A 21206-nucleotide genomic window follows, 5' to 3' on the forward strand; every position below is an offset into this window, starting at 1 on the left:
CACATCACATGTCCTGAGTTACATGTCATTTCTACGAAAATGAAACATTTGGAAACTGGTCGTGGTTAAAGCTTTGATGGCTATTAAAGTATAGTATATAAAACAAAATATATGTTTTGACATTTCATTTTATAAAATGATTGAAATCACATGGTTCAGCTGACATTTCTGTGTTACTTACTATGGGGGATGGCCTTGTTAACCAAATAAGAATAATGGGCTTCACAATGGCCCAATATGTTCTTAAAAGGTCGAAAAGAAGAAAACTAGTAGTAGTAAAGGAGACACTTTTGTACTTGTATAGTCTTCAAAAACATAAGTATTCGACGTGTAATTTGAAACTTGATAAAAAGCACACACACACACATTGTATCTATCTATACTTTAGTGGTCTCACCGAGCTCAACATCTGTCAAATCGATATGCTCTATTCCTTCCTTGAGTAGCTTAATCTCATCTTCTGTCATACTGTTTTTCCCATGAGGAGTCGACTTTGCGTTTCTCTGTTTCTCTAGATCAACCGCCCAGCTATAGATCACCATCCCGACAACAGCTACGACCATACCGGAGATGTTCTTGAACGTCATCTCCGAATCAAAGAGAAGCCATCCAAGCGTAAGGACGCAGACTGTTTTCATGTGGCCTAGAACTTGAAATGACGTTGCAGAGAATCTTCCTATGCAGAGGTATTGGCTTATGTTACAGAAAACGGCTAAAGCGCAGGAAAGAAGAATACAGAACTGCAAAGAGATAGAGATAAGAGTAAATGATTTGTGACATCCAAACCCTTAAAAGGTAAGAGAGAATTGACTTACAATGGCACCATAAGTCATCTGGTAAGTAGTGATGAACTTGCCGCTCAAGAAATAGTCAACAAAGGGGCCAAAGATGAGGAGTGAAAGTGCTTGGATAGGAGCTGTTTTGCTCAGCAACTCAAAAGACCCTACCGAGTATTTCTTCTGCAGAGAGCCTATGGACTTGTTTACATAAACAAAAAAGGCAAATTTATAAGACAAACAATTGACAGACACACACAGAGAATAGTTGTCGGTACCAAACATAGCTTTTGGTACTTACAATCTGCTGCAGGGAAGTGGAGAAGACGGCAGTACAAGCGCAAATGAAACCTTTGGCATTAACCTTGACATCAGTGACAGTACAGATGCCAACACCAACAACCACAACCATAACAGACGCCTTCACTTCTCTAGAGTAATGCTTGCTATGTAGTATCCATTCCATCACGCATACAACCGGAATCATACTCAGCTTCGATATCTACGCACACAAAAAAAATTATAACCAAAACAACGGATGAATCAAGAACAAACACTCGTTTCAAAACCAATACATAAACAAAACAAAAAAAAAAAACTTAGTGTGCGGATTTGTTTGAAAATGATCAAAGATCCAGCCGATTGGCTTTCTTTCAATTCAGAATAATTTTTTTTTTGGTATACTCTTTGAATACTAAGAGGTTCAGGACCGAAACTCGTAATTTCCCGCAGTATATAATATTAGTTTTGTCTCAGGACTCGGAACTCCTGACATGACACAATGGCTACAATCCTTTCCGGTTGATGTAATATTAGTTTTTGTCAGCGGTCGCTCGAACTGGGAACCTTTGACAGAATGGCTCATTTTGAGATATCTCGTAACTAAAATTGTAACAACCCGTTCCGTGGGTCTTAAGATGTTCGACCCTAACCATTCACCTGTGAGTCCTTATTGACTCTCCAGGTTATTGGTACGTTTGGCGTTTATCGAACCAAAAACTTCACTCTTACAAGACGAGTTGTCACTAATTGACATGCATATCAATTGGTGACAACTCGTTTTGTGAGAGTATTGTTAAAGGATGAAGACTTGGGTTCGAGGAACGCCAAACGCACCTGGAAAAAGCTTTGAGATATTAGGGTCGGTGACCTGAAAGCCAGTCTGAGGTGCACGGGACGGCTTATTATTGTGCACGAGGTTATTAGTTTATTTAATTTACCTGGTAGAAGCCAACAGAGTTGAGCATGAGGCTGAAGTTCATAGCAGCGATGGAGACGTTAGCTACAATAGAGAACCAAAGAAGCTCCCAAAGAGGAATGTGCTTCCACGCAGAGAGCCCCGTCGCGTTCGACACCATGCCAACGAGCGCCGTGAGCGCGAAGTGGAATCCCGTTAGTGTTGTCGCTGAAACAACACACGAATATAGATCGTCGTTAATCTTCTTCATGTCCATGAAGCTTTTGAGATTATGATGGTTTAGCCGGTTTATTCTACGGTTCAATTGTACATATAATTATGGTGGTTTAGTTCGGTTTAGCATAGTATATACTCCCTCTGTTTCAAAATAAATGATGTTTTAGAGAGTTTTTGATGTTTCAAAATAGATGATGTTTTCATATATCAATGCACTTTTTCATTTTATCAAAAACTGTGTAACCAATGATATTTTGTAGTCTGTTTTGTGATTGGTTGAATAACTTTTAATTTATATTTTAATGATATTTTTAAGATAAAAAATAAATTTCTTAATAGTTATGCACAATCTTAAAACTTCATGTATTTTGAAATAGAGGGAGTAGTATATACTTACTTCTAAATGACCAATTGAACCGTAGACTAAACCGGCTAATAGAAAGGGAGAGATTCATACAACGTACCGAAGCTGAATCCGAAGCCAGAGGAAGACATGAGCTGTTTATTAGCCATGATGATCCCCACGGAGCTGACGATGTTCATTCCCCATGCTCCGACGTCGGAGACTGACGACGACTGCTTCTTCTCGCTCTCCATTTTGGGATCAGATCTCGATTTGGAAGATCAGAATCTCGATTCGCTTGCAGAGTAATGAGATTTGTAGCTTTGCTCTACTTATTGTAGAGTTTGCTACACTCGTTCCTCGTCGTCGTTGGCTAATCACAAGCTTTTCACCATTGATGCTCTCCTTGCGCTTTGAGATTTCGAAATTTATATATAAATAAGGAAAATCATTTATTTAATTATAGTTTTATTCATGTCGTTTACCTTATTTGACCTTCTTCTTATTCTTTTCTGGTCCACTAGTTTTTTTGTCAGAAGACTTCCATGTAAGGTTAGTTTAGTCTTTTCGCTTTCAATGTTATTTATAGCACGTAATAAATTTCCGATTTTGTTTAATCAACGCGTTACTTTTTATAACTTTAATTAAGCCACACGGGAACTGATCAAAGCAGACGTTTAACGAGTGATTTAAATTACTAAAAACAGAATTATTAATTTAATTGTAAAGTGCAGTGATGGGCAACTAATATATTATTTTATAACAATCAACGGCTATTACATTATCAAACCAAGCCTCGTATGATTTACAGATCTAAATTAAAAGTAAATTAAAAGTAGTTTTCACATTCAATTGCCACCACTGTTCACGGTGGCACACCATCACATTCATTCACACTAAAAGCCAAATATATCTACTTGCTTGAAGTATCATTCATAAATAAATAAATAATTCCAAAAACGAATAATCAATTTCGTATTTTGAGTTGTTACTAGTCCTTTAACAAGTGGACAAAACCGCAAATAGAAACGAGAACACATGATCTCCAACATCAACACGTTATTACAAAAAGTGTAGTCATTTTCATGTGGTTTTGGAACATTGATCATATTATTCAAAACCAGAGAATAAAGAGCATATCTGTACACAGAATGGCACACATCTAGTACAACCTGGAACAGGTTTTTTACCCTCTAGGTTACAAACTTACACAATACATAAGTTTTTTTTTCCTCTCCAGTTACTTTCGAGACATCCAAAAACATTTTAGGCCAACAAGTCTCGGAGTTTAATATTGTTGGAGCTGTTCATAAACCATTGAACAAGGTGGTGCTACACAGTTTCCTGGACTATTTATGTGATATTTACTGTGTTTTGTTAATCTTCTATACAGAACATGCAAGGAAAAGAAAAAACGAATTCATTCTTACGGTGTCATTGTTCTATGTTCCAGAAACTCTACATTTTGTTGTTGTCGGTGGTCAAAGTCGAAAGAGTAAAAGAAACAAAGAATGTAAAAAATGATCGACACCATTTTGTTGTCGGTGGTCAAAGTCAACGATTCTAGGCTCGCAGCAAGGAACGCCTATGGAAGCTGTGGTAAGCATTGATGACCCAGTCAAGAAGCTATATTCATTCAAGACACATTAACATATGAGTTCTTGAAAAACGTTTGTTGTTGCATGCAGGCTTCGATGGAGTCTCGAGTCATGGTGCCTAATGAGTAATGGTCATCTGATCGACCAGTTCATGAAGGACTGATCTAGCAAACCCGGATCAACAGTTTCTTGAATCATGTACTAATAACACATTGTCGCAATTATAACAACACATTATCACAAAAGAGCTTTTATCATATATACTTCCAACATCACTCTTATAATATAACAGAGGCAAATCACATTAAATCATTGAAAACAAAAGGAAAAAAAGAATAGCTTTTACACAGCAGCACACAACTGCAAATATAATATTATACTAAGACGAGTATGTAAATATATATATATACTAAGAGACACTTACTGATTCTCACGTGAATCAGTCATAGCCAGTTGATGAAGTGTGTTTCTCCACGCCAGGTGGTGGTGCGGGTCTTGGGAAGTAATGTTTGAATTGTTCATCTCCTAGCTTTGGTTCCTCCACGTAGGGACTCTTCTGTTCCTAACGGTTGCCAAAACGTAGTAAACAGTTTATAAAAATGCATTCAAGAAGAGTTGAATGAATTTTTTTTAAGAGACCATTGTTGAAGATGGAGAGATGAACTTAAAAAGGTTTATGTGAGGAAGATACCTGAGTACCATAGGTAGAGTGAGACGCTTCATTGGACTTTGGAGATGTAGATGCATCATCATCATAGTCCCTTTCGTCCTCGTTTAGCTTTTCAGGTTCAGTTCTTGCTATAGGTTCACTCTCACTAGCTGTCTTCGCTCTCTGGAAGATCTTCCCCAGAGTTTTTAGCCCTCTTGCTCTTGCACGAAGCTCCTCCCTCTTGGCATCAGGATCTTGAAGAACCAGCTGACAAACACGGGAGAGAGTAGCTTCTATGTCAGCAACGTTGAGCTTCCACAGAGAATCAACCATCACTCTTTTATGGGACTGAAGGTATTCCTCAAGCTCCTCCTCCGTATAATTCACTTCACCGTTTAGCTGCTTCTTCATCTCCTCCTGCAGCTGGAACAACGCGAATGCGCCTGTTGCAGCAGTGAGTTGGGATTTGATGTAGTGACCTTTGTTCCTAACCCATTCAGCAACGAACGGTACTCCGAGAAGGAGAGCTTTCTTCCCAAGCTCCTTTGATGCTTGTCTTACATATATATACCCAATTGTATTCAACATCTCCACACCATACGCTGCCTTGGAGAGCCTAACCATTTCAGCTTCAGCGTTAGCAACAAACTCGTCTCTGTTCACTACATAGTCGTTAAGGCGGTCTTTGAGAATCTGAGCAAGCTTGTCTTCTCTTTCTTTCTGAACTGTCTGAAAGCAGCAAAACACACAATCCAACATTAATATTGTGTACACAAGGAAGAGACCTGAGAGTTTAGTTTGAGCAAAAAAAAACTCACCCTCATTTTCTCTTGAATCTTTTTGGTATCAAACATGTCATTTTCCCCTTCAGTGAAGATATCGAGTGAAGCCATTGACGCCATAGCTAGCTGTCCAATGTACCTTTCGAAAAGCTCGCTGCCGAAAAGCATTGCGAATATTTCCGCAGGATCTATAATTGCATCACTGAAAAGGATGAACACAAATACAGTAAGAACCAAATAGTTTTAGCCAGTGTTTTAAATATCGGTCTAGGCACCCGCCTAAACAATAATTCTCTAGCGCCTAACCACCGCCTAGCGATTTTTAAAACATTGGTTTTAGCACACAAGAAGATCTATTTCACTAGACTCCACAAGAAGAAAAAGAGACTAACGTTGAGATCCCAGACTTCCCAAATGCATCATAAGCTTGCCGTTGTGCTGAATCACTTAGCACTTGATAGGCTTCTCCCAACACCTAATTTAAAAAAAAAAAAAAAACTTTTATGTCAAACAATGAGACAAAACCTAAACTTTGGTACTAATGATTTCAAGTAACACAACACACAAACTCATCAGTTATGACCAAGCAAGTTTTTGCAGAATCTGATTCTAACAATTGAAATTGTTTCTCTTTGAAACATTAACTTGCCTGGAAGTTGTGAGCAGCTTGAGGATCATTAGGGTTCTTATCTGGATGAACTTGGCGTGCCTGTGTAGAGATATTTAAACAAAAAGGAGCCAACAATCACTATACTTGTTCACATCAAGCTTCAAACTTTATCCTCAACTCTTCCCCAAAATTCAAATAACAGACAAAAAGGTCTCTTTCCTCAGATGTATGAGAACCAAGAAAACACCAAAACAGAAACCCATAAATCAAAAAGATACAAAATTCAAAACCTTGATGTAGTAAGCTTTCTTGATCTCAGACTCTGTAGCAGTTGGGCTAACGCCCAGCACATCATAGTACTCTGTTTCCTTCACCATCTAATCTAATCTAATCCAAACCGAATCTAACTAACTTACTCAAGATCAAATCTTTGACACAAGAACACAAGAAACCAACTTCTCTTCTCCTCTTAAGCACTTCAAAATCAAAGCTTTCCTCTTTTCTTTCTTTCTTTGTTTCCTCTTCTTCAAATTTCACTTTCCTTTTTCTGTTTGTTCGCTTTAGATGGACGAGTCAAAGAGGAAAGTCTTTTACTTTTCCTTAAAGGCTTTCAATTTGAATCGGCAAAAAAAAAAGGACTTTATATTATTCGCCACGCGGTTTTTCGTCAGCTTCTCATTGGATTTATGAATAATCAAATGGTACAAATGTCACTTACAGCGAAACTCACAAAAGTCTAATCATAATCATAACCTTCCGAACCACACAGCAGGTTTGGAGCTTATTCTCCTCCTTCACAATATCTTTCTCTTCATTTGTGTTGGACTCAACATTCTTACAAGGCTCAGATGTAAGCTCGTCTTCCGCAGAATCATAGACCGGAATCTTATCAACTGAGTACCGATCATCACCGTCCTCCCATACGTATGTATCCTCCTGAAAGCCACGAGACTTGGCTCCAAGAAAGCCAGAGCAAGAGACTGCACCACAGAGACAACGGACTTTGGTTCCACCGTACCACTCAAAGTTATAGTCATAAGCCAGCTCAGTCCTTGGAGATATGCTCTCTTTGGCAAAGATCCCAACTCTGACTTCTCCAAGAACATTCCACTTCCTCGTCTCACAGTTTGGTTTACTGCAGGAACAAAACAACACAGTAAGAAACAGTTCTTCTGTAGCTATAGATTCCTATCTAAACCCCGTTGTTTGTTTTTTTTACTTACCATAAATGATTTATAAACCTAGCAAGGCTTCCTTTCTTAGTGGCGTCAATAGCCTCAGAGGCATTGAGAGATATTATGTAAGCATCCTTTACACCTGCACCCATGTGTAACACACAGTTTCAGCATTATGAAGATCCTTCAACATCTCTGTATTCAGTACTCACCATGAGTTTCGTAAGTTTGAGCTCTACGCTTTGCTTCTTTACTGGATCGCAAACACCAAATACACAATCAGTTCATTTGTTCATACCTGATTGAATGTACACTTGAGAAATGACTTAACCTTTATGTCTTCAACAGCCACTAGTTCAAAAGCCGGCGAAGTCAGAGCTAAGGGAGCCACCGCTTCCCGGAGTCAACAGCCGGCAAAGTCAGTGCTAAGAGAGCCACTTCTTTCCGGAAACAGAAGCCCGACTTACGGAAGACAAGACCGGAAGAGAATCCGGTAACCAAAAAGACGACGTTGCTCTCTCAATGAAAGAAAAACCTAATTTCCGTTTCTAATACTTCTATACTAATCAAAAATGGAGAAATTATACGACGTACATATCTTTTTCACTTGTAAATAAATCATTTTTAATTTAAATAGATTGATATGCTTTAGTGTTTGTGCAAATCTCAAAAAATGTCTTTTATTTTTTAATGTCTGATTGATTATAATATTACGAAGGACTAAAAATATTACATAGACAAATCTTAAATTCATGAAAATATCAAAAATATTCAGAAATTATTGTTAAAAATTAAATTTAAAGATATCATACATATTCAGAAATTTTATAAAAAAATTTTTAAGAAAAGTTGTATCATAACAAACTGATTTTTTTAAAAAAAATTATTTATTTTATTCTTTTCAAAATTTTAATATTTATTTATATTATATCTTTTATAAATAAATAATTATAATTAAAATGAGAATATATTGTCATTTAACCATTTTAGTAAGTTTACTTTGGTCATTTTGACTTTGAATTAATTTTGGGAAAAAAAAGTATTAAAAACTTTAAAAAGATTTACCCTTAAGTAAAAAATATATTTCTATAATTATGAGATTTATACTAACACAAGTCACAATCTATTTAATATCAGATATATGCTAAACACATGTGATAACCTTCAAATATTAGACATGTCAAAATTTACTTATTTATATATCCAACATTTTTTAAACAAAATTGCAAACCCATGAAATACAACCAAGCAAACTAAAAGTATTTGTAACCAGAAAGAACAAGTAAATGGATATGAATTATTTTCTGATAGGCATCGCCGGTGGGGTGATAATAGCCTTGGTGATTACTGGAGTATGGTTTCTCCTCAAAAAGTTAATCAGGAGAGAATCTTAATAAATTAAGCTCATGCAACTTATATTCTTCTTTGATCATTATATATTTTAAGAGTAGTACTCAATACGAGTTCTTGAAAGACAAATGTTATTTTGTGCAGACAAGAATTATGTATATGCTTATTAGTTCTTTATATTATACACATCTTTGTTTTATCCATTATATAATTTACTAATCAAAATTATGCATATTCACTTCTTTGTTTTAATCATATATAACAATAACTTAAAACAACCGATAGAAACCCTAACATGTTAGTCGTATAGAAACCAGTTGTGATTATGCATAATTTAAAAACAAGATTGCAAACCCACAAGATACTACCAAGTACCAAACAAACTAAAAGAAATTGTAACAAGAAAGAATAAAAGAAATTGTCATTCAATTTGAATCGGCAAAAAAAAAAAGACTTTATATTATTCTCCACGCGGTTTTCGTCACCTTTCTCATTAGATATGAATAATCAAATGACAAAAGTACAATAATAATGTATTAATCATTAACCTTCCGAGCCAACTAGCAGCTTTGGAGCTCGTTCTCAGCTTTCAGAGAGCTTAGTCTGGTTATTATCACTTCCTGCTTCTGCAGCTTTAATCTTCGTCGAGTCACGTGGTTTGATAGGAGTGCAAGCGATGTTCTTTATCACACAAGAGCAGTGCCGTCCCGGTAAATTTGGTGGCCTAAAACATATTTATATACAATATCATATATTTATAAAATATAAATATATATATATATGTATTATATTTTCTATTTGAAATATAAAATGATATAGTAGGTTAGTTACATCAGATTAATATCAGATATTTAGTAGATATTTTAGTAAAATAAAAACTACTAGTTTGTTTGAACTATTATTATTTGTAATCCAAGTAACACAGAAAATAGAAACACAGATAACAAATAAATTATTTCAATTAAAAAAAGTTGTTTCAAAAAATTTAAAATAAGAAAGGAACGCACATGTAAAAAAAACAAGGAAACATTACAAGTTAACATAAACCATAACATTGAACTAGATTTTGACCCGCGCAGGCGCGCGGGTGTATATTTTGAAAAATATGTTGATATTTGTTTTTCATGTAATTATTAGGATTTGGAAAAATGAATCCGAGGAACATAACCGATACCGATCCAAAGATATAGTACCAAACCCAAACATAAATTGATTAAATATTCTAATTATTCAAAATTTTGTTATTTAGAGAACCGAATCTGATCCGAACCGAAGTATTTGGGTATCCGAATTTATCTAAAAATAGATTTATATATTTATATATATTAATTATTTTTAGATTTAACGTATATAAAACATCAAAAATGATACTTTTAAATTGGTTTAAATACTTGAAAATATATATAGATAGTCAAAAGTAAATATCTGAAATAGTTAAAGTATACTCAAATCACCAAAAATACTTAAAATAATTATTGATTTCGTATCCAAAATTTTAAATCAAGCCAATTGATATGTTAAGCTTAAGTATTATGACATATGTTATTCAAATTTATACGTAATATATTATTTTATTTATACATTTTGAGAAATTTAAAATATATAATGATTTAAGACTTTAAAAATAATTTAAATTAGTTATCCAAACTCAAACCAAACCCGCAAAGATCCAAATCGAACTCAAACCAAAATTTAGAAACATTCTAATAAGGCTGAAATCTTTGACCCCGAAAACTCAAAATACAAACCGATCAGAACTAAACCCGTATGGGTATCCAAAAGCCTATCCCTAGTCATTATTATATATCGTATTTTATCATCATATAATTAATCGTATTTTATATGTACCATCATATAAGTAATCATATAATTAATAGTATTTTATACATACCATCATATAAATAATTACATATTATATTTTTAAAACTTAATATGAAATATGAAAACCATAATTTGAGTTGGTATTTCAAATTGGGCTTTGTATTATATTTTTCTTATATATATTGACAATATTTTTTTATAATGGTTATTGAAAAATAGTTTAGTAAAAATCCATTTTTGAATATATGTATATTTTTGAATCAATTTTTGATATAAATCAAATTTGAATTATTATTTTGATTTGAAATATGTATATAAAGTTTAAATTTTGTTTTATGGTTAGTTTAGAAAAAAAAAATTTAGGGAATTAGATTGACCCATTTTGGTATATTTTAAAAGTGGCCTAGATAACTTTCAATTTTTTAAAAAAACATAAGCCCATTACTTTTTTTTCTTAATACTACTATCCTTGTTTTCAAACAAAAATATTTTTTTTTAAAAGACTGCAATCCATGTTTCTAAACACTCCAAATTTTTAAAAGTCCTATTCAAGTCTCCAAACACTCCAATTTTGTACTTGAGTTTTAATAAGATAGATGTTCAAATTTCAACTCAAACAAAAAGTGAAAATAATGTTTTTAACCACTTGACCATAATTATTTTTCAAAATCCTACCAAAAAAAAAAAATTATTTTTCAAAAAATGTGGCCTCTAAAATTGTTAGAAAATTTGTGGCCTAAAACTCTTGTCTCACTGGCCTTATGACAGGGACGGCCCTGCACAAGAGTAAAGATCAAACTCCGCCTTGAGCTTATAACAGCTTGCTTGTATCCACTTCTCCGCCACGCTTGTCGCTACACTGTCTTGGCTATCTCTCTCGTGCTCTTCAATCGCTGGTCTTATCTCATCGTACAAGGACGTGAGACGTACCCCTGCTTCCTTCTTCACCTCCTGACAACAATTTTTGCCAAAACTCATCAAGTTTCATATCAATATGTACTGTGAGCAGAAAAAAAACTCTTTTACCTCGCATTTGAGAACTTCATCTTGAGCTTCTTTGCTTGCTAGTAGCTGAACCACGTTTGCTATGTCAACGTGCTTCTTCACAACATTCTTTGTAATCGGCCTTCCTCTTTTCCTCGGAAGAGACTTAGATATAACTTTCTACTTTTCTATTTGAATAACTTTCTGCGACAAGACCCGAAGAGAATCCGGTAACCAAAAAGACGACGTTGCTCTCTCTATGAAAGAAAAACTTAATTTCCATTTTTAATACTTCTATAATAATCAAAAATGGGAAAATGATACGACGTACATATCTTTTTCACTTGTAAATAAATCATTTTTAATTTAAATAGATTGATATGCTTTAGTGTTTGTGCAAATCTCAAAAAATGCTTTTTATTTTTTAATGTCTGATTAATTATAATATTACGAAGGACTAAAAATATTACATAGACAAATTTTAAATTCATGAAAATATCAAAAAATATTCAGAAATTATTGTTAAAAGTTAAATTTAAAGATATCATACATATTCATAAAGTTTATAAAAAACTTTTTTAAGAAAAGTTGTATCATAACAAACTGATTTTTTAAAAAAATTAAAATTATTTATTTTATTCTTTTCGAGATTTTACTATTTATTTATATTATATCTTTTATAAATAAATAATTATAATTAAAAATGAGAATGTAATGTCATTTAACCATTTTAGTAAGTTTACTTTGGTCACTTTGACTTTGAACTTATTTTTTGGAAAAAAAACTATTAAAAACTTTAAAGAGATTTACCCTTAAGTAAAAAATATATTTCTATAATTATGAGATTTATACTAGCACAAGTCACAATCTATTTAATATCAGATATATGCTAAACACATGTGATGACCTTATCAAATATTAGACATGTTAGAATTTACTTATTTATACATCCAACATTTTTTAAACAAAATTGCAAACCCACAAGATACAACCAAGCAAACTAAAAGTATTTGTAACTAGAAAGAACAAGTAAATGGGTATGAATTATTTTCTTATAGTTTTTGGGATAGGCATTGCCGGTTGGGTGATAATAGCCTTGGTGATTACTGGAGTATGGTTTCTCCTCAAAAAGCTAAATCTGATCAGTCGGGAATCTTAACAAATTAAGCTCATTCAACTTATATTCTTCTTTGATCATTATCTATTTGAAAAGTAGTACTCAATACGAGTTTTTGAAAGACAAATATTATTTTGTGCAGACAAGAATTATGTATGCTTATTAGTTCTTTATATTATACATATCTTTGCTTTATCCATTATATAATTCACTAATCAAAATTATGCATATTCACTTCTTTGTTTTAATCGTATATAACATTAACTAAAAACAACCGATAGAAACCCTAACATGTTACTCGTATAGAAACCAGTTGTGATTATGCATAATTTAAAAACAAGATTGCAAACCCACAAGATACTACCAAGTACCAAACAAACTAAAAGAAATTGTAACAAGAAAAATAAAAGAAATTGTCATTCAATTTGAATCGGCAAAAAAAAAAGGACTTTATATTATTCTCCACGCGTTTTTTCGTCACCTTCTCATTGGATATGAATAATCAAATGACAAAAGTACAATAATAATGTATTAATCATTAACCTTCCGAGCCAACTAGCAGCTTTGGAGCTCGTTCTCAGCTTTCAGAGAGCTTAGTCTGGTTATTATCACTTCCTGCTTCTGCAGCCTTAATCTTCGTCGAGTCACGTGGTTTGATAGGAGTGCAAGCGATGTTCTTTATCACACAAGAGTAAAGATCAAACTCCGCCTTGAGCTTATAACAGCTTGCTTGTATCCACTTCTCAGCCACGCTTGTCGCTACACTGTCTTGGCTATCTCTCTCGTGCTCTTCAATCGCTGGTCTTATCTCATCGTACAAGGACATGAGACGTACCGCTGCTTCCTTCTTCACCTCCTGACAACAATTTTTGCCAAAACTCATCAGTTTCACATCAATACTTTAGATGTAAGCAGAAGAAAACTCTTTTACCTCGCATTTGAGAACTTCATCTTGAGCTTCTTTGGTTGCTAGTAGCTGAACCACGTTTGCTATGTCAACGTGCTTCTTCACCACATTCTTTGTAATCGGCCTTCCTCTTTTCCTCGGAAGAGACTTAGATATAACTGCTGTCTTCTGTGATGAATCTTCTTCAGCTGCTTCGGTTTTAACAGTTTCTGTGACAGCATCTACCTCCATAGGAGCTGAATCTGATTGCTCAACAATCATACCAGTAGACTCCTCTTTCACAATATCTTTCTCTTCATTTGTGTTGGACTCAACATTCTTAGAAGTAGGCTCAGATGTAAGCTCGTCTTCTGCAGAATCATAGACTGGAATCTTATCAACTGAGTACCGATCATCACCGTCCTCCCATACATATGTATCCTCCTGAAAGCCACGAGACTTGGCTCCAAGAAAGCCAGAGCAAGACACTGCACCGCAGAGACAACGGACTTTGGTTCCACCGTACCACTCAAAGTTATAGTCATAAGCCAACTCAGTCCTTGGAGATATGCTCTCTTTGGCAAAGATCCCAACTCTGACTTCTCCCAAAACATTCCACTTCCTCGTCTCACAGTTTGGTTTACTGCAGGAACAAAACAACAAGTAAGAAACAGTTCTTCTGTAGCTATAGGTTTCTATCTAAACCCCTTTACTTACCATGAATGATTTATAAACCTAGCAAGGCTTCCTTTCTTAGTAGCGTCAATAGCCTCAGACGCATTGAGAGATATTATGTAAGCATCCTTTACACCTGCACCCATGTATAACATTGTGAAGATCCTTCAAAATCTCTGTAAGAGTTTTCTTTACTCAAGTACTCACCATGAGTTTCGTAAGTTTGAGCTCTACGCTTTGCTTCTTTCCATGAGATCACTTCTCCACAGTACTCAATAATGAACTGTCCTTCCTGAATCGCAAACACCAAACACACAATCAGTTTATTTGTTCATACCTAATTGAATATTCACTTTGAGAAATGACTTAACCTTTATGTCTTCAACAGCCACTAGTCCATAACCACGACCTTCAGACTTAATCAACTTCGTCTTTGCGTATTCACATTTCTGAAACTTCTGTAACCAGCAAACATTTAAAACTACTAAGTAAACTATTCATAAGCCCACACTAACTTCTAAGAACGTTACCAAGCTTTAAGACAAAGATTCTACACTCTTTAGATGTAGTAAAGATTTCAATAATGTTTCATTTGGCTTGTGCAGGACAGGTCCTTAGAAGCAAACATTCAAACACCATGTTTACCTGATTCTTGCAATAGACACCACAAGGGCAGTAACCAGGTGTACACTCGGTATTGGTAATCACATTGAGGCATCTCTCACCACAAGCACTGTCAGGGTCTCCAAAATCAAACTTGCATTCACAGATAGAGATATCTTCTTCCTTCTGTTTCTTGTGCCTTAGTAAAAAAAAAACGTCTACTTTACTAAGAATGTAACCAAAAGCTATGTGCTTTAGAGAAGAAAGGTTGTTACTTTCGATAAGAGAAGTCATTTTGATAGATGTGTTCATACTGTGGCACCTCGTCTCCCTCTTGATCCTTTTAAAATCAAAACATTTCGAATTTAGAGAAACCCCAAAATCGAAATCTCAACCGCTCACTAGGTAAGCTGAGAACTTACAGGATCACAAGAAAATTGCATTCTTTTTCCAGATTGAAGAACCGGTTCTCTCCAATTCAGAGCCGGTTAAGGAGAGAGAGTGTGCGAATCGTGCCACTGACTAATTAGGGTTTATCGATCTCTGGCAAAAGGAAGAGGCTTGCGTGTAGAATCGAGAAGACGGCGAGCGACCGAGGAAGAAGACGGCGTTAAACTTTTTGTTCAGTTTTTTTTTATTTCACACGGCGTGAAAAAGTTAGTAAGAGGTGTGTTGAAGAAAAACTTCATTTCCATTTTTAATACTTCTATAATAATCAAAAATGGGGAAATTATACGACTCACATATCTTTTTCACTTATAAAATAAATCATTTTTAATTTATATAGATTGATATACTTTAGTGTTTGTGCAAATCTCAAAAAATGTCTTTTATTTTATAATGTTTGATTAATTATAATATTACAAAGGACTAAAAATATTATATAGACAAATCTTAGATTTATGAAAATATCAAAAATATTCAGAAATTATTGTTAAAATTTAAATTTAAAGATATCATACATATTCAGAAATTTTATAATTTTTTTAAGAAAAGTCGTATCATAATACGAACTGATTTTTAAAAAATTGAAATTATTTATTTTATTCTTTTCAAAATTTTAATATTTATTTATATTATATATTTTATAAATAACTAATTATAATTAAAAATGAGAATATAATGTCATTTGACCATTTTAGTAACTTGACTTTGGTCACTTTGACTTTGAATTAATTTTGGGAAGAAAAAAACTATTAAACACTTTAAAGAGATTTACCTTAAGTAAAAAATATATTTCTATAATTATGAGATTTATACAAACACAAGTCAAAATCTATTTAATATCAGATATATGCTAAACACATGTGATGACCTTATCAAATATTAGACATGTCAAAATTTACTTATTTATACATCCAACATTTTTCAAACAAAATTGCAAACCCACCAGATACAACCAAGCAAACTAAAAGAATTTGTAACAAGAAAGAATAAGTAAGTGGATATGGATCATTACCTGAAGCTTTTTGGGATAGTTTTTGGGATAGGCGTCGCCGGTTTATTGGTGATTATTGGAATATGGTTTCTCGTCAAAAAGCTAATAGGACGAGAATCTTAATAAATTAAGCTCATTCAACTTATATTCTTCTTTCATCATTATCTATGTTAAGAGTAGTACTCAATACTAGTTCTTGAAAGACAAATGTTATTTTGTGCAGACAGGAATTATGTATGCTTAATAGTTCTTTATATTATACACATCTTTGCTTTATCCATTATATAATTCACTAATCAAAATTATGCATATTCCCTTCTTTTGTTTTAATCGTATACTAGATTCTGACCCGCCCCTAAAAGGGCGGGTATATTTTTTGTTTTACATTTTTTAAAAAAAAATTAATTTTCATATTTATATTTTTCTTTATAATCATATTTATACATTTCTTTGTAATTGTGTTTCTCTTTGTAATCCTATTTAACAAAATAAAATGGGTTTTATAAATTGTGATCCAATGTAAATAGAAACCACGTTACCTTTAAAGCGCAAAACTAATTCTAAAATATAAAATTAGTGGGTTCGTTTACAAAAAGAAATATGGGGTTAGTGGGTTACAGTTATATTATTTACTTAATAGATAATGACTCTTTAAATAAAAAAAATAGTTGGATCCTACTTTTATTGATTGGTCATGCTGCTGTTTTAATAGAATAGATAACATTTAATAAATATTTTTGATCAAATAACCTATTTCAATCTCGTTAAACTAAATGAATTTATATGAATGTTTATTTCTATTAAAACCGTTAAACCCTATTTTAACATCTTGCTCTTTGTTAATTGATAAACTTAATGTCTATGTAAAATATTTAAAATTTGAATAAATTAATGTCTAGTTGAATAAATCTTATTTTTCTTAGGGGAGATATAAGTTATAATTAATTAAAATAATTAAATATACCAAATTTTAAATATACCAAATTTTATGATAACAATTTTAATTTTCCACATTTTATTTATAAACTTAAGTAGGTGTTTTATTATAATATAGAACAAATTATAGAAATTGTTTGAATAATAATGTAGGTTAATAATATCCAATTAAGCAAAATAATTTTCAAACAATAGAAAATTTTAAAAGCCCATACACATACACAATGCATCAATAGAGGGCCTAGGCCAGATACAAAAAAATTCCGACCAAAAACTAATTATGTAGAAAACATATTTTAAAAACGGAAGTTACATATTTTTAGAAATTTCTTACGTATTTGCATCTTTATATAAATGTTGTTTAATGTTCAATAAATTAAGATATATTGATGCAGTTATTAGGTTTGTGGCCCCTGATTATTAGGCGTGTATACGTGGTGGTTACATTCTGAAATTAAAAAAAGGGTTGCAGTTATCATATAAAATGTATGTATTATTGAAATAATAATTGGATCCTACTTTTATCAATTGGTCACACTGCTGTTTTAATAGAATAGATAACATTAACTAAAAACAACCGATAGAAACCCTAACATGTTAGTCGTATAGAAACCAGTTGTGATTATGCATAATATAAAATTATAATACCAGAAACAAATTAAAGCTAAAAGCATGTCAATAAAGATAAATCTAACTGATACGCAAACGAAGGCAAAATATATGTGGACAGACTCTTCTTGGCTAGATTAAAACAATAAATTGTACAAATAGTGCAACCTCTCGTTGGTAAAAATACTCTCTAATTTCGCTACAGATTTCATTGTCATCCTGAGAAGACCAGTACAATGGCCAGTAACAAAAACAGACCATGAAATTGGAGTTCTTGCTGCAAATTATCATTACTCCGAAAGACTTCATGAAATTCCATGGAACGGTAATTTCTTTGATTTGTTATTATCAGTAGAGCAATATAAAGAGTTAATTTGTCTCGATGGCTTATACCGGAATATTTTAAAATAAGAGTGACAATCGTTTTCAATTCAGTTTAAAGAGTGGTGTTTTTGGATTAGTACGAAGATTGTTTTTCTTGAGATTTAGGTATTCAGAAGCAAATATGGAGTTTTTATATGTAAAATATTTAGTCATCCATATAAAAAATAGATGTGTGTTAGTTTATTGATGTATTTTTTTTACATTTGTTTTGCTTATTCTCATTTTTAGAATTTTTTGCTTAAGGCTTAATAATACAATTCAGCGTTAAAAAAAATTCTCATGCTGGATTAGAACTTGGGAACTAAAGGTTAATAGTTATCGGGTTTAGACCAATAAAATAAGACTTTTTATTGGGTTCACTCCCTAGGGTGAACTTTTAGGTTCATCAACCAATAGAAAGTTATCATTTTAGATCTAGTATCTTTTAATTAAGGAAACAAAATAACTTGCCAAATTATATTATGCTTTTAAAATAAAAAATAAAAGATTAAATAAATAAAAATAACAATAGTTCAAAAAAAATATTATTTTTTAAAAAAATATTTGTTTTTAAGATTTAGAGTTTAGTGTTTAAGATTTATAATTTAGAATTTATCCAAATGTTTAGTGTTTTTCCAAGAGTTTAGGGTTTACCTAAGGGTTTAGGGTTTATCCAAGGGTTTAGGGTTTTCCCAAGGGTTTAGGGTTTAGGATTAGAGTTTAGGGTTTAGTGTTTTGTTGACAACATGTTTAGTGTTTTTCCAAAGATTTAGGGTTTATCCAAGGATTTAGGGTTTACCCAAAAATTTAGGGTTTAGGATTTGAGTTTAGGGTTTAGTATTAGACTTTAGAGTTTAGTATTAGAGTTTAGGGTTTTGTTGACACCATTTTTCTTTTTTGAATTCGTTTTTTATATATTATTTTTATTTATTTTTAAATTTTATTTTGAAAAAATAATATAATTTGTCAAGTTATTTGGTTCCTTAATTAAAAGATACTAGATCTAAAATGACAATTTTCTATTTGTTGGTGAACCTAAAGATTCACCCTAGGGGGTGAATCCAAGAATAACTCATAAAATAATTGTTCTGCATATGTTTTGCTAATTATCATTTTTATAACTTTTTGCTGAACGCTAAAATATTCTCATGGTGGATTATAACTTAGGAACCAAAGGTTAATAGTTGTCAGGTTTAGACAAAAAAAAAATAATCTCACACCACCATCCTACGTAAAAGTAAAGAATTATGGATGATTTACAAACAATCTCCAACAAAAAATTACAATTACACCAATACCAAAAGAATGATGTGAAATATTGACCCAACCAAACAAGAATGCAACCAAATAAACTTACAAACAAACTTTAACATGTATATTTGATAAAATATAAAATCCTGCGCCGATCTGCCCATGTATACTTGATAAAGTAGGAATAAAATCATGCGTGGATCTGCCCTGGTTATATATATTCACATAGCTCTTCCTTCTTTAAAAAAAAATGTATCATAAAAAAAACTACTACGAATTTATCTTTCAAAGAAACCGAATTATTTATTTATTACTTTCAAATTTTTAATATTTATATTTTATATATATTACATAAATAAATAATTTAAAATTACAAATCAAGATATAACTATCATTTGACCTTTTTTAGTAAATTTATTTTGGTAACTTTGACTTTAGATTGTTATTTTGGAAATAAAATTTAAAAGAGATTTACCCTTAAGTAAAAGATCTATTTACTATGATTATAAGATTTATACGAACGCAAGTCACAATCTATTTAGGGTATGACTGATTTTCCCGCTACCACCTGTAAACGCAGCTTTTGCGGTTGGTAGCGGTTGTTGGCGTTTTGCAACAATCGCTCAAACCTCTCCAAACCGTTCCAAATCGCTCTGAACCTCATAAATTCAAAAGTTGGTTCCAGCTATCGTTTGCGGTTGCGGGCGGTTGCGGGAGGATAAAAAAAAATTCTTTTTTTTTTCTAAAACAATATAAATACAAAAATAAAAATATTCAATACAAAAAATTAAATTAGAATTATAAAAATGCTAAAATATATCTATTATATTTTAATTAATATTATAAAACTTTAAAATAAAAATATTTTCTATAATTTTAAAAAATTTAAAGTGTAACTTTCTAAATATAAATTTTATATTTATTATAATATTATTATTTTTGATATTTTTATAATTATATAAAATGTAAATATTGTTAATTTATTATTTAACCGCTGCTGCATTTGGTAGTTAACCAGTCATAAGTATCCCGCAAACGCACCAATTTCTTACCGCAGAACCAGTCGTACAAATCTCTTAAAACCGTTAGAAACCGCAACCACCCGCATCCGCAAACTCCCGCAACCGCTGCGGTTGAATCAGTCAGACCCTTAATATCAGATATATGCTAAACACATGCGATGATCTGATCAAATAGTAGACGAGAGTAGACATGTCCAGATTTACTTATTTATACATCCACCATCTTTTAAAAAGAAGATCACAAACCCACAAGACACCACCAAACAAACCAAAAGAGATTGTAACAAGAAAGAACAAGTGAACATGGATAAGTATGTGAAGATTTGTGGGCTAGCCCTCATCATGGGGCTGTTGGCAGTCTTGGTGATTATTATGACATTTTCACTTATCAAAAAGATAATTGAGATCTTCAGTCTTTCGTTTTCGTAATAATGTGATGGATTAATCTAAGAGAAAAAGACTAGGATAGCACTAAACCAAGTTTTTGTTCCCAAAGTAGCACTCAATGCTCAAAGTCACAAAAATAGGTTTCATTAAAGAGGTAAATATACACTTATACCCCTTGGGTTAATTAATCCAAATCTTAGGGTTTAGAGTTAAGGGGTGGGTTTTGGAATTAGGGTTTAAAATTTTATAAAAAATAAATACTAAAATAAAAAATAAAAATTTTAAAAACAGTTTCCAAAAGTATTTTTAAATTATAAAACGAAAATTTGAAAAAAAAAAATTCGAAAAAAAAAATTATAAAAATTTCGAATCTGAAAACATATAATCTGAAACTATAAAAAAAATTCTTTTTTTTTT

The 21206-nt window shown here is 32.3% G+C and overlaps 5 protein-coding genes across 6 annotated transcripts; 1 reads left to right on the plus strand and 4 right to left on the minus strand.

Annotated features, from left to right (window-relative positions):
• Nucleotides 1–267: 267 nt before the first annotated feature.
• On the minus strand, nucleotides 268–2972 carry LOC103832128 (UDP-rhamnose/UDP-galactose transporter 1). The gene is made up of 5 exons (XM_009108086.3): nucleotides 2655–2972; nucleotides 1997–2181; nucleotides 1078–1278; nucleotides 816–977; nucleotides 268–740 (listed from the first exon to the last, which is right to left on the minus strand). Exons 1-5 carry the CDS (start codon nucleotides 2785–2787, stop codon nucleotides 378–380), a joined length of 1044 nt encoding a protein of 347 aa, XP_009106334.1. The 5' UTR covers nucleotides 2788–2972; the 3' UTR covers nucleotides 268–377.
• Nucleotides 2973–4365: 1393 nt separating this feature from the next.
• Nucleotides 4366–6728, minus strand: LOC103832135 (chaperone protein dnaJ 10). The gene is made up of 6 exons (XM_009108093.3): nucleotides 6463–6728; nucleotides 6212–6271; nucleotides 5955–6037; nucleotides 5599–5764; nucleotides 4823–5509; nucleotides 4366–4693 (listed from the first exon to the last, which is right to left on the minus strand). Exons 1-6 carry the CDS (start codon nucleotides 6547–6549, stop codon nucleotides 4571–4573), a joined length of 1206 nt encoding a protein of 401 aa, XP_009106341.1. The 5' UTR covers nucleotides 6550–6728; the 3' UTR covers nucleotides 4366–4570.
• A 133-nt stretch (nucleotides 6729–6861) lies between these two features.
• Nucleotides 6862–7620, minus strand: LOC103832286 (histone-lysine N-methyltransferase ASHH1-like; the record flags this gene model as incomplete). The annotated part of the gene is made up of 3 exons (XM_033276101.1): nucleotides 6862–7307; nucleotides 7396–7489; nucleotides 7560–7620. Coding segments are annotated over 3 exons (564 nt in total), but the record flags the coding sequence as incomplete, so codon positions are not given.
• A 3491-nt stretch (nucleotides 7621–11111) lies between these two features.
• Nucleotides 11112–15661, minus strand: LOC103832132 (histone-lysine N-methyltransferase ASHH1). Of its 2 annotated transcripts, none has more exons than XM_033276098.1 (8): nucleotides 15206–15661; nucleotides 15059–15123; nucleotides 14826–14982; nucleotides 14552–14638; nucleotides 14388–14472; nucleotides 14223–14316; nucleotides 13551–14148; nucleotides 11112–11469 (listed from the first exon to the last, which is right to left on the minus strand). In XM_033276098.1, the coding sequence occupies exons 1-8, from the start codon at nucleotides 15224–15226 to the stop codon at nucleotides 11278–11280; spliced, it is 1299 nt and encodes a 432-aa protein (XP_033131989.1). In that variant the 5' UTR covers nucleotides 15227–15661; the 3' UTR covers nucleotides 11112–11277. The 2 variants fall into 2 exon arrangements, with proteins under 2 accessions (XP_033131989.1, XP_009106340.1); XM_009108092.3 differs by lacking the exon at nucleotides 11112–11469 and adding an exon at nucleotides 13018–13475 and having other exon boundaries at nucleotides 15206–15489.
• Nucleotides 11545–13064, plus strand: LOC117126879. The gene has a single exon (XM_033276100.1). It carries the CDS (start codon nucleotides 12536–12538, stop codon nucleotides 12659–12661), a length of 126 nt encoding a protein of 41 aa, XP_033131991.1. The 5' UTR covers nucleotides 11545–12535; the 3' UTR covers nucleotides 12662–13064.
• Nucleotides 15662–21206: the final 5545 nt, after the last annotated feature.

The sequence above is a fragment of the Brassica rapa genome, chromosome A07 (assembly GCF_000309985.2).
Source record: "Brassica rapa cultivar Chiifu-401-42 chromosome A07, CAAS_Brap_v3.01, whole genome shotgun sequence".
Taxonomy (NCBI): Eukaryota; Viridiplantae; Streptophyta; class Magnoliopsida; order Brassicales; family Brassicaceae; genus Brassica; species Brassica rapa.

Coding starts and splice junctions, on each gene's coding strand:
- LOC117126879 (XM_033276100.1), top strand. CDS start 12,536: ATGGGTATGAATTATTTTCTTATAGTTTTTGGGATAGGCATTGCCGGT.
- LOC103832132 (XM_009108092.3), bottom strand. CDS start 15,226: ATGCAATTTTCTTGTGATCCT. Junction 14,983..15,058: donor AATGACTTCTCTTATCGAAA/GTAACAACCTTT, acceptor TTTTTTACTAAG/GCACAAGAAACAGAAGGAAG. Junction 14,149..14,222: donor AGGTTTATAAATCATTCATG/GTAAGTAAAGGG, acceptor TTGTTCCTGCAG/TAAACCAAACTGTGAGACGA.
- LOC103832128 (XM_009108086.3), bottom strand. CDS start 2,787: ATGGAGAGCGAGAAGAAGCAGTCGTCGTCAGTCTCCGACGTCGGAGCA. Junction 2,182..2,654: donor TGGCTTCGGATTCAGCTTCG/GTACGTTGTATG, acceptor GTGTTGTTTCAG/CGACAACACTAACGGGATTC. Junction 978..1,077: donor CCACTTCCCTGCAGCAGATT/GTAAGTACCAAA, acceptor TATGTAAACAAG/TCCATAGGCTCTCTGCAGAA.
- LOC103832135 (XM_009108093.3), bottom strand. CDS start 6,549: ATGGTGAAGGAAACAGAGTACTATGATGTGCTGGGCGTTAGCCCAACT. Junction 6,272..6,462: donor AGAAAGCTTACTACATCAAG/GTTTTGAATTTT, acceptor ATCTCTACACAG/GCACGCCAAGTTCATCCAGA. Junction 5,765..5,954: donor GGGAAGTCTGGGATCTCAAC/GTTAGTCTCTTT, acceptor CATCCTTTTCAG/TGATGCAATTATAGATCCTG.